At 42.1% G+C, this 12,341-nt stretch overlaps 5 protein-coding genes across 5 annotated transcripts; 1 reads left to right on the plus strand and 4 right to left on the minus strand.

The window, feature by feature from the left end:
- Positions 1-311: 311 nt before the first annotated feature.
- On the minus strand, positions 312-3,663 carry ATC70_009796 (uncharacterized protein; the record flags this gene model as incomplete). The annotated part of the gene is made up of 4 exons (XM_064829024.1): positions 312-2,458; positions 2,523-2,608; positions 2,661-2,882; positions 2,942-3,663. 4 exons carry the CDS (start codon positions 3,661-3,663, stop codon positions 312-314), a joined length of 3,177 nt encoding a protein of 1,058 aa, XP_064686226.1.
- A 3,093-nt stretch (positions 3,664-6,756) lies between these two features.
- Positions 6,757-8,258, plus strand: RPL34B_3 (60S ribosomal protein L34B; the record flags this gene model as incomplete). Its single annotated transcript, XM_064829025.1, has 5 exons — positions 6,757-6,808; positions 6,861-7,279; positions 7,344-7,524; positions 7,584-7,828; positions 7,893-8,258. 5 exons carry the CDS (start codon positions 6,757-6,759, stop codon positions 8,256-8,258), a joined length of 1,263 nt encoding a protein of 420 aa, XP_064686227.1.
- A 19-nt stretch (positions 8,259-8,277) lies between these two features.
- Positions 8,278-10,383, minus strand: ATC70_009798 (uncharacterized protein; the record flags this gene model as incomplete). The annotated part of the gene is made up of 1 exon (XM_064829026.1): positions 8,278-10,383. One exon carries the CDS (start codon positions 10,381-10,383, stop codon positions 8,278-8,280), a length of 2,106 nt encoding a protein of 701 aa, XP_064686228.1.
- A 163-nt stretch (positions 10,384-10,546) lies between these two features.
- SF3B6 (Splicing factor 3B subunit 6) lies at positions 10,547-11,398 on the minus strand (the record flags this gene model as incomplete). Its single annotated transcript, XM_064829027.1, has 5 exons — positions 10,547-10,650; positions 10,721-10,892; positions 10,947-11,036; positions 11,091-11,129; positions 11,216-11,398. The coding sequence occupies 5 exons, from the start codon at positions 11,396-11,398 to the stop codon at positions 10,547-10,549; spliced, it is 588 nt and encodes a 195-aa protein (XP_064686229.1).
- Positions 11,399-11,589: 191 nt separating this feature from the next.
- Positions 11,590-12,334, minus strand: ATC70_009800 (uncharacterized protein; the record flags this gene model as incomplete). Its single annotated transcript, XM_064829028.1, has 4 exons — positions 11,590-11,756; positions 11,817-12,008; positions 12,068-12,195; positions 12,255-12,334. 4 exons carry the CDS (start codon positions 12,332-12,334, stop codon positions 11,590-11,592), a joined length of 567 nt encoding a protein of 188 aa, XP_064686230.1.
- Between the last annotated feature and the right edge of the window lie 7 nt (positions 12,335-12,341).

Here is a 12,341-nt window from a genome sequence, read left to right on the forward strand (position 1 = left end):
TTTATACAATATTCCCCCTTTCTTTTTCTCTGATAAAGCTTACTGGTTGATAGAGCCATGTATTTATTTGAATAAACGTTATGCCTGATATTTGAAATCAGGCTAATCAAAATGAAGTGCTTTTTCATTAAAAGATACATAATTCTTATCAGTTTGCATATTTTATGCAACTGTAGATCTTTCACGACATTCAAGGGGCGTGAAAAGTACAAAGACCAAGAACAGAGCAGTTTCACACAACACGATGTAATAAGAATGAAATGATGAATTTTTTTATTTGAGAAATGAATGATTGAAAAATGAAATAAAGTCTAATTACAGAAACCCTCTTTGCGCCAGTAGCAAATGTACTTGTTCAAAAGATCCTTATTAAACGAAGGAGCATCTTGGAGCATGGGTGCAGTTTGGATGGTTTTGTCGGTATTCCAGTGAGGACAGTCAGTGAGATCTTTAAAGGCACTCTCGTAAAAGGACATGAGCTTGTAAGCTGGGTTATCTTCATGTTCAGACAGAATCTTGATCCATTCTTCTACAGAGACTTCTTCAAATTGCATGCCGCTTTGCTTCATAGCGCTCAGAACGTCAGTCCACATGACTTCATTGGGGTTCACAATATGGAAAACAGCCTGGGGGGCATTGGCATTGTCGGTAGCAGTATCAATCATGATTTTGGCAATGGAACTAGCGGCAAAGTTGAGCGGGATCCAGTCAATACGAGTGGTGAGCTTTGGCATGGCATGCATCAGAATGCCACCACTGACAATCATGATGGGGAATTGTTCGCTTGTGTTCCAGGCACCATTAGCAGAATCACCACAGACTTGACCAAGACGTTCGATATAGCAAGGGAAGTTCTTTTCGGCAGCGAGATAAGTCATCAAGTGCTCACAAATATATTTCGACTGGCCATAGCCCATCGAAAGAGCCACAAATGGATTCCTTGGCATAGGTTCTTCTGGAATGACAGCGCCGTATTTAGCGGTAGCAGTGATGGACGAGACATGGTGAAAGTGCATAGGGTTTTCTTCCTTGTAAGCAAACTTGATCAAGTTATAGAAACCAGCGAGGCATTCCTTTTCATAGTGGGTCACAGGCTGATTGAAATCAAGGAGCCATGCACAGGCTTGAACGACAGTAACTTCTTCCCTTAAGCGGTTATAGACCTCTTGAGAGAAGCCAAGGTAGGCGTCATTTAGATTCATGGGCAAGGCTTCGACACGACCAGATTGCAAGAAAGAAGTATCCAACAAACGATCAGAGAAAGCATCTCGAATTCTGCCCATCAGATCAGTGCCCTTACGGCCACGCACGAGACAGTAGACCTTCTTGATCTGGTCAGATTGTAGTAAATCACGCAGCATGAAGGAACCCACAGCGCCAGTAGCACCAGTCAAAAGAACAGTTTGCTTGACATCCTTGGGATAATTGGTCTTTGCAACAGGGAATTCTTTCTTGGCCATACGGATGTACTTTTCGAGAATTTCTTCAGTTTCCATGTAATGCTTGGCGACCACATCTTCTTGTGCTTCTTCAGATTCGCCCATCAAGGCATTTCGCATGCTCTCAATGTTGGGATGCTCAAACAGAAAGTTTTGGGCCACGTTGTCGAACGACTGGGCAATACGGTTACGCAATTGTATAGACAGTAGTGAATTGAGGCCTAGATCAAAGAGAGAAGCAGTAGGATTCTTCAAAAAGACGTTGGGGTCAGTGTGGAGAACGACAGCAGCAGCTTGAGAGAGATAGTTGTCAATTTCATCAGCGGCCCAGTTGGCAGTGCTCTTTAGCTGGGACTGGGTAGTGTTGGAAGCAGGAGCAGGGCCGTCGATAAAGTCCTTGTAGAGCTTGTCAATGACTTCACTGTACATACGGATAGCCTTCTTGCGAGGAACAGTACCCTTGTCAGTATGAGGCAAATGGAAGTCAAATGGTAAGATGTAGATCATTTGGTTGAGCAGATGACTATGACTGGGAGCATTCTCATTGGCCTTGGCAACAGCTTCATAGACCTCGTCCATCATTTGCTGAGGAGTGCAACCGAAAGCATGATCTTTGTCTAATTCGATCAAGGCAGCAGTGCACTCACGACCCTCGCCAATGACGGTACACAGCTTCACGATAGGAGAGGCACGAATAGCCGATTCCATAGGCACGGGGTTGGTTTTTTCGCCATTCTTCATAGCCAACGTATCATCCTTGCGGCCTAGGTATCTCCATTGATTGCTACCCTCTGCAATTTCCATGAAAAGATCGTTGGTATCATAATCACCATCAGCACGGTTGGATACGCCAGTAGCTAAAGCAGGGCAATTACCACGGACAATGAGAGCACGTTGCTTGGGCTCATTTTCAACAGGTTCCCAGCGAATGTAAGGGTTAGCGGCCTTCATGGGGCTCATAATGATCCATTTGTTCTCCTTGACCTTTCGCATATCACCACCCATGAGGAAATTGATTTCTATTGAGATGAAGAGATGTAAATATCATATGGCTTATCAAGGCGCGTTCAAAAAAAGGTTTACCTGTCATGCCATACACGTTACAGATGTTGACCTTGTTGGCATGGAAGTAATCACCCGTCTTTTCGTCCAATTCAGCACCAACAACACTGCAATGTGATATGAGTACAGTGTTATAACGCAAATATGTGTTTCACTTACCAAATGTACTTGAGTTTTTGAAGAGGAATATAGTCCTGGGATTCATTGAGAGAAGGAATCAATTGATCAATGATAAGAGGAGGAGCGAGCATATGAGTGCCACCATTGACCTCGAGAGCCATCAACACTTCACGAGCCGAAGGAGGAAACTTGGGGAGATAGACATTGCTGCCACCTACAAGAGACATATTGAAAGAGCCCATGAAACCAGACATGTGGAAGCTAAAAGAATCAAGAGAAATGAGTATAGATTACCAAAAGCAAGAGGTATATTAACTTACATGGGAAGACAACACAATTGAACATCGCCAAAAGATGGAGCTACGCTAGGATCTTGGCCAAACGCATGGCGAGGAATTGACTGAATACCACAAATGAGGTATCTGTTGCTGAGACAGATAGGCTTTGGGAAAGCAGTTGAGCCAGAACTATGGATGATGGCACAGGTTTGCTCGATATCCTTTTCACTGAAATGCTTGTCCAGGATCTTGGAAGCCAAGGGGTTGAGAGGTTGCTTGAGACGACCTACCAAATCAAAAGAAGGGAGCACTTCACAGATAGTGCCGTCCACTTGACCAGCAGCACTTTGAGCCAGAGTGGCGTACTTGCTGGTGGCAAACAAAAAGTGGCAATCCGTCTTGGTTAACAAGCTGGCTACTGCAGCTTCAGAGTTACGAGGAGACAGAGCCAAGAAGGTAATACGCAATTTCAGGCAAGCAAGTACACAGAGGAAATACTGAACAGATTGATCAGCCATAAAAGCCACTGTCTTGTAGCCCTTGATCTTGTTCTTCCATTGACAGGCCAAATTGGTTGCTACTCTGTCCACCTCGGCATAAGTGAGTGTTTTGTAACCGTGCTTGCCATTCTCGATACGACCATAGTAGCGAACATAGACTTGATCAGCATACTTTCCGACCTGCTTTTCAAAGACGTTGATGAGAGCAAATGTTTCTTGGTATTTGATGGGGAAGTTTTCAAATGAGGTTGTTTCTGTAGCCATTTTTTTTTTGTTAGGTTTGTAAATGGGTAGAGAAGATGAGAGAGAAATGCAACATTATTTTGTCTCGTATTTATATATCATGTCTAGTGCGAGGGAGGGGAGGCTCATATGTCAAAATGGTAATCAAAGATGCCAACGGATTGCTGACATAAGGGTTTTAAAGTTTTGAATAGTATTTTACCTTCTTCATCCCCTCTACTTGGTAATTGTGATTGAGCAATTAGCAAGGTTTGTTTGAGGTTACCCTTTGCCAGTGCATCCATCAAGATGGCTTATACTGTTAGAAATGCTCGATACAGTCTAAATTACACATTATATCATTATTTCTGCCTTCCTTTCCGCTCACATCTTCAAGATCTACGTTGCTGATCAGTGAAATGCACAAAAGCAGTAAATTGAATTTCAACAACCTTTATCCGAAATAGCACATCCAAACGGAGACCACATTTGACATGACATTAGCATTAAACAGTTGTTACTAGAAAGGAATTCTCACATAGAAAATGAAAAATGAAGGCATATCGCGCCATTCAACTCAATTGTAGAGTAAAAATCATTGATTGCACGGTAAGACACTCGATTGGCAGCTGTGAGATGGCATACATCAGGGTATGTCTCGTTGATTATGTAAAAGGCTTGTAATTAATCTCCTATCCAGGGTCTAATCTGGGAAGACGACACTTGTTTGATATGTAGGTATTATGGAGACAGGCAGCATATTGACCTTGATATATTTCTAGCTTACATAACTGTTTTCTGTATATTGTTGTTAGATTTTGCTGCTGATGGGAATAAAGTTTTCTTTCTTCAGGGGTTGATGACAGCAGCTGTGACAAACGTCTCGTGTGGCATTCATCTCAACATTCGTAATGTAAATACTGCAGGCAGTATATTGCCTCTATCTGCTCTACTTACATATAAGCTGTCTACTGTATATTGAGAAATCAAACAATGGTTTGTTTATGCACCATGTTCCCGCGATTTCCCAATTTCCTTCCACTTATGTAATCAAGGTTTATGTAATATTAGGTAATGTAAATGTATTTTACCTCTTGAATTTGGTGCCACGTTTGTTTCCGAGGAAAAAAGGCGTGCAGCTCCCCTTTTACAAGAAGAACGGATTACCTAATGCGACCAGGTCTCTAATTCGTTTCTTATGCAACTCTGGAGTTGGCATGTCGTTCAAGAAAGCTTCCAAACACATTCAATAAGCTGCTTGAATTGGCAATCCACTTTATCAACCTTCTTGATTATATGCTTATACTTTGTAATCTAAAGACTTCTGCTGCGTTGTACTTGCTTATCGCGAGCGTCTTAATATTACACAACGTACGAGCCTTAGTTTCACAGAAGCTCTGGATGCTTCATGTAGGAATAATACTTGTAAGGCCAACTGTAAGGTAAAACTCGAAATAGTGAAGACAAAATAATCAGATGGCTTGTATAGCGGATAGCAAAAACATGGAGAGTACGTATAAAGGCATTGATTTTATGTTTGCATTCAAGTATTAGACTAAACTCTTCATCATGAACTGTGTTTCTTTCTTGCCAGCCAAAATCAATTATATCTCCGCCTAACGTTTATATCCTTTGTTTGTTAATTTTTGGACTTTTGAGATTCGATTCGACTTATTTTGAGAGATACCACCGAAACATTGGAACACTTCCTCTTTGCCTGTCCCCACAAACGATCCTTTTGGTCTTCCGCCCTCTCCATTTACATGCCCCCTCTCATCTCCCAAAACAGTTACCAAAACTTCCAGAAATTCCTTCTTTTCGAACACAACCCTTCTCGTCAAGATCATTCAATCTATCCGAATCTCTCTGCTTACCAGGTTTTCGCCTGCATGCTACAAACTATATGGTATCACCACTACCAGTTTACATTCCAGGACAAACCTTTCCTACCATCAATTTTACTCTCATCACTTCGTAGCTCATTAGATACCTTACATTTCCAAGAAACCTTAGATCAGTCTCCATAATTAGTCCCCCCAATATATATCCAGTCTTTTTTCCTCTCCCATCTAATAGGCGTACGTAAAAGGACTTTAAATAAAGCAATACAATTGCCCTACAAAAAAAAAATTTTGAGAGATAATTTAAAGGACTTTAAATAAAACCTGGAGCTCGACTCCCCTACAAAAAAAAAATATTTTGAGAGATAATACAATTGCCCTACAAAAAAAAAATTTTTGAGAGATAATAAAACCTGGAGCTCGACTCCCCTACAAAAAAAATTATTTTGAGAGATTCGACTATATAAAATGTAATGGTTACCCCCTACTTCCTTAAGCTTTCTAATAGTACTTTTCAAGGCGCATCCAATGGTACTAACTATAATACATATTATAAAAAAGATTATGGAGCAATGTACGGAAATACGAAATGAGGTTTTCGGCAAAAATGTCGAGATTTTATATACGAAAGTCTCACAAACAAAGTTTCAGGAGTTGCATTGGATCGAGAGCAACATTTTGGTTCAATATATGCCATAGTAAAAGTCTTCATTTTCAAGGTGAAAGACGCGATCGTTTGATTTTTGGTGAAAATCATGAGGTATATCGCTCATGCTTTTTTGGTCGATTTTGGTCGATTTTCAACGATCCCAAAAAAGGTGAGCAAAGGTATCAGAAAGTATCTGCTAGATGAGAGCAATTGTTTGGTGCTACTCTGACGGCGTAAAACGGCTTCTAACTCGAGAAAATACGGTTCGAATGCATGCAAATCTAGCTGTGATTTACATAGATTTGGATAGTATGAGGCAGTGTCAGTGTGATGTTTTCTTAGCTGTAATTTTTTCCATTGATACAAGCATAAAGCGTTCTGGAAGAGTCAGATCTAACCAGGCAGATCGTTCAAAGCCGGCCCTTAGTGGTAGTCTAAGGTTGAAAAAGCGAGTCAATGGTATTTATCAGTAGAATACGCTACGAACAAAGTATTTATTTTACGGCCAAGCGAAACTTTATGCATTCATTTTGACCTTGATCTGTCAAACTACTGCCCGAACGTCACAAAGGTGTCACATTTCACATCCAAATGTAAATCCTTCCACATCTGGATTTCGGATGTCTTTTTTTCTTTTCTCCCAAAATGAATACCTCATCACTACTAAGAAGGCTGTTTTCACCCACTCAAGCAACAGGTAAGTATATCTCTCGATGCTACTATACAATGATATAAACCTATGTTTACAGAATGTTTGCAACAACGATCTTATGCCATCATGAGTCGAGCGAAACATCGAGCCGGCCTCCCTGTTGAATCACCTGTGAAGGCAGCAAAGAGTGCGTTGTCTAAAAAGAAAGCAGCTCCCATTACCAAAGCCAACAACAACAACAACAACAACAACAATAGCGGCTCGAAATGGCGTACCACCGGCTACTTCAATAAGCAACATGAACACGCAGACGAGGAGACCACTCGAGCCTTATTGAAAAGTCGTTTAGAGAACATGAATTTCAGAAAACCCGCTGGCATGAATGAACGATTGATCAAGGTACAACAACAACGAGATATTGCTCAACCTGAACATCCACATTTGCTCAAAGTAGCGGTTATTGGCGCTGCCAATGCAGGGAAATCGACACTGATCAATAAGATTGTAGGAGAAGAGGTAAAGTTGGCTAATGTGTTTTTGACAGGTATGAGAATGGGGGTTTTAATGCATTGCGATTAAGGTATCAGGTGTATCGCCTAAAGCACATACCACAAGGGAGAGAACTTTGGCTGTTTATTCTCATAGAGATTATCAAATTGTGTTCCTGGATACACCAGGCGTTATTCCAGACCATAATCATGCGAAAATGAATAGAACATTGGCAACTTCTTCCTGGAGATCTTTGGATGAGGCGGACCATGGTGAGTGGGATGCGAAGGGTTGATGTGTTGTTCATGCGTAACCAACAGACCTGTCATAGTGGTGGTGGTAGTGGATGCTGGAAGATCAATTCAGCCTCAAGCACGAGTCACTGAAGAATTCATCCTAAACAGACTTCACGACATGAATATCCCAGCTACTTTGATTTTTAATAAGATGGATCTGCTCTATGAGGATCGTCATTTGTTGCAGGAGGTGGCAGAGAGATACAATCAAGGATATCCGCATTTCAAAAAGACATTGTACATATCAGCAGTTTACGAGGAAGGATTAGATAAGGTCAAGGTAAGCAACATAAGGAATGCACACAGGTAGTAGCACGGCATCTCATGACGCTGTATTATTGCAGAATGTATTATACGAGGAATCGCCTCAAAAACCATGGATTTACCCAGCAGACCAAAAGACGGAAATGCCAGATTTGAAACGAGTCGAGGAAATGATTCGAATCCAGTTTTTCAAGCGATTGCATCAGTACATTCCTTACATGCTGAAGCAAGAGAACGTAGGCTGGACAGAGATGAAAGACGGTACTTTACGCATCGATCAGAATGTCTACGTTGAAAGGGACAGCCAGCAAAAGATCGTGATTGGATACCAAGGCCGAATTATCAACAGCGTTGTAGAAGAAGCCAGAACACAAATCAGTCAAGCATTGAAACGACCTGTCAAGTTGTTCATCCAAGTCAAGACAAGAAAACCCACACAACCATAGTGCTTTATTTTTATATAGACTAGACAGCTTGTTGCTGCTGCTTTAGAGATAAAAGTTCATCAATTTTGCTCATACCATCTATAAATGCATGTTTATCCAATAAACCCTTGTGATCTGGATCACACTCTCTCCAAATACGAGCTAAATCCTCATTAGATAATTTACTCTTGAGCCAAACGAAATGAGCTGTTTCGCCATCCACATAGCCATCGTCATGAATTGTGTCAAACAAGACTTCATAGCGCTGTTTGCTGTTGCTGTTTTGGCTTTTTGGTGGTCTGGAAGGTGGTGGAGGTGGTGGATTTTTCTTTGTGGTAGCAGCAGCAGGCTCAATGACAGCAGCTGCCACAGGTGCGGGTGATCGAGATACTGGATGAGCAATTGGTGATGTAGGTCTCTCATAAGGCACAGGCGCAGGTTTTGTAGCAGTGCTTGGTTTGGGTTGCTTATTAACAGCAGACATCCATTCAGGCATTGTTGAATATGAGACTGGATTTGTTGCTGATCTGACTCGGTTGTTCTTGAGTAGAGCGGATGGCTTGATATTCACATCGTGTGATGACTCTTTGGCATTGTCCAACGATTGCCAGCTGTCCAAACTTGGTTTGCTAGATAGGTTGAACGGTTTCTTGTTGGTGCTCGACAATACTGGCTTTGTAGCTGCGTTGCGAGGAGGAGGTGTGGTGGACTTGGAGGGTGTGGCGGATACAGCAAGCTCGTTCTTGTTTTTGCTCAACAAGATTTCGATCGAAGACATGGCAGGTTTAGGTTGAATAGGAGGCGGATTGGATGTACTGCGAAGTTTGGGTCTTGGTGGCAAATTAGGTTGTGCAGTGGCAGCTATCTGTGGTTTTGGCTTCAATGCAGGTGGCGCAGAGTTGGTTTTCTCGTTTGTTTCTCTGACGGGCGGTAAGTTAGCATTCGATGCGGTAGGCGTTGTCTTGTTGGAGGTGGAAGGTGATGATTTGAGAGAAGACGAAGAGTTTCTACTATTGCGAGATCGTCTACTGGCCGTAGACACAGGTCGAGATGGTAATCGAGGCATCGGTGTACTGGTTGAAGGTGCAGCATCGAGTTTGGACCCACTTGTAGGTCTAGGTGAGGATGATGTAGAGGACAGAGATGATGGAGATGCGGTTTTGACATTGGTAAACACTGTCGTGTCGGTTGTTTTCTTCCAAGAAGGCGCTGTTGTACTTGTACTGGTTGTAGAAGCAAAAGAAGACGATTGAGATACAATAGGTCTTATTGGTGTCACCTGCTGCCTTGAGCGCAATTGTGAGGGCTTGACCATCTGAAAACCATCTTCTTCTTCTTCAACTACATCATGAGGGGTGCTGTTTAGCTTAATCGTACTCAAACCAGGCAAAGCAATGCCACCTGTGCTATTGCCTACACTTGTTGAAAATGCGTTGGACTTTACACCAGAAGAGGAGGAGGAAGGCGATTTGGGTGACCCTTTACTCAATGCTAATTCCAACGCACTCTTTGTCCCTTTGCCGTTCAGTAGTTGAGATGGTCTGAGCGTTTTCTCGGCATTCATAGGTTCCTTTTCTGGTGTGTTTGATACTGCAGACGTAGAGTAGGATCGAGAACGAGTAGGCGATGTGGATGATTCCATGGATTTTATGCTACCGATGGGCTTTAGTTGAGGTTTTTCAAATGTGCTGCTGCTGCTGATGTTGTTGTTGCTTCCATAGACTCGGATACCCAATCCCACATTACTGTTACTGCTAGAAGATGGAGCGGTAGATGCTAGCTTTGGTTTGGCAGCAATGATCGGCGGTTGGCTGATAGTAGTAGCTGTAGCAGTGGATGTCCAGTTGTTATTTGATTTTGAAAAAGCCTTTCCAGCATTATTAGGAGATATGGCAGCTTCAAAAGCATCGAGAGGTGGAAATTTCGACAAGGGTGGCTCTTCTTGCTTTTGTGCAGGCAGCAATTCCACTACATAGTTGTATGGGAACAAACCTGTCTCTGAAGTATGCTGTATTCTGCCAGTATACCAGCCTTCCTCACCTGATTCCTCCACATCGACCAGAATATCTCCTTCCTTGAACGATAATTCTCCAGGTTCATCTGCAGAACAGTCAAATACTGCTTTCATGCTCTTCTTGGCAGGCATCGTTATTTCGCTATAGTAACAAAAATAAAAGAGAGAGAAAAAGAGAGAGAAAAAGAGAGAGAGAGAGAGAGAGAGAGAGAAACGAGCAACACGAAAAAGCAGCTCTCACATTTATGTGTCATTCGGGAAATCAAACCCTCTCATCATGGACATGACACCATCATTATTTATTAACATCTTCTACAGTCAAACCAGCTAATCCTTTGCCATTGATCATCTCTAGCACATAGTCTGATATATACTGTGATTCTGCCATGGCGCCAATGCCTAGTTACGTATGCGGTTGTTAGGCACACTGGTCACCCGAAGCTGAAACATCCCAACAAAATCTCTTTACCTGTATCTCCACACGCCAATTTTTTACTGATTGGTTGAATGATCTTGTAGTTCAATACGTTTTCCAGCACTTCCAAGTGTTTTTCAGTGAAGGGGTGATGCCACATGCTGGTGTTCATGGCTGGACATGCGACCACAGGTTTATTGACATCCCAAGCACGCAGTACACACGTCTAGATGCCACAGTGAATATCTCACATGCCATGCATGAATTTTATCCTATTTACCAGTAAATTGTCGCATAATCCATTTGCTAATTTTCCAAGCGTATTTGCATCCAGAGGGGCAAGGATCATGATATCAGCCCAGTTACGCAGCTACCGCGCTCGCAATTATCAGACTGTGGCAGCAAGAGATCAAATGCAACATACCTCGATATGCAAGATGGGATCAGATATCTTTTTCCATTCCTGAAACAAACAATTGCTCACATTAAGTTCAGACATTCTCTCCCTTTCTTTCTTTCTGTTCATCGAGGATCTCTATTACAACATACATTCCATTCATCCTGTTCTCTATACACTGGACAGTTTATCTCCATGTCCTTGACGAAAAAATGTGCTGATTCTGTCAATACAACCTTGACACTGATGTCTGCATACTTTTGAAAAAAGTTCACTAGTAATGGTATCTTGATAGTAGCGATACTTCCTGTTGCGCCTATAAGAATATTTGTCATGATGTTGGTATAAAAGAAAGAAAGAAAGAAAGAAAGAAAGGAAAAAAGCTATTACGGCTCTAGCATGCTTATTCATATCAAATTTTGGAAGGCCGAGATTTCAAGTATCCATCATCTGGCAAAAAAAAAAAAAAAAAAAAAAAAAAAAAAAAAAAGGGGTGTAGGTGTCTTTATTCAACAAAAATGGACCCTCAGTCCTTCATGACTGTGTCGTGGTTAGGCAATGGTGGTGGTGCTGCTGCGGATGCTGTTCGGCTGGATTCGTCTTCTTCCTCATCATCATCTTGATGGCGTAAAGCAGCGCCCATATGATAGTGATTGGCACGTTTACGAAGAAACTCTTCGTGCTTCTTCTTGGCTGTATATCCATGTAATGTTAGACATGCCCTTTTTGCTCGAGCAACTGCTTGTAACTCACCCTCTTCTTCCTCTTCCTCGGTCTTTTCATTTTCATCCATATCCCAATCATCATCACTCACTGAGACTCTTCTGCGCGATTTCTCTCCACTGCTAGCGACACTGGATTTGTCTGATTCCATACCTCCATCGAGCATAAATTCTTCGGGTTCAGCGCGAGCAGAGCCTGCACCATATGGGATCTCAGGGATTTCTAGTGTAGGCTGAGGTTAGCTCACTTCTATAGAAGGGGGGGGGGGCATTGCGTCTTACGGTCTAAATTCAATACTTGATCACTCTCTGCATCGTATCGAACATAAGGTGTCTTTGGCTCATCGACTTTCATTGTGGAATCTTTTTGAGATTCTGTTAATTCGAGGTTTGCTTCGTCCCAACGCAATCTGATCAACGAGCAAGAGTTGTTAGACACGAGTTGCTGGCCAATCTCGCAAGTACTTACCGTGTAAGTTCATTGGGATTCTTGTGCTTCTTCAAGATGCCTTTTGCTGGTTGAGCTTTTAAATTAGGTGAGTGACTCATGCTATCT

This window comes from Mucor velutinosus (assembly GCF_035048745.1).
Source record: "Mucor velutinosus strain NIH1002 chromosome Unknown tig00001563, whole genome shotgun sequence".
NCBI classification, from domain to species: Eukaryota; Fungi; Mucoromycota; class Mucoromycetes; order Mucorales; family Mucoraceae; genus Mucor; species Mucor velutinosus.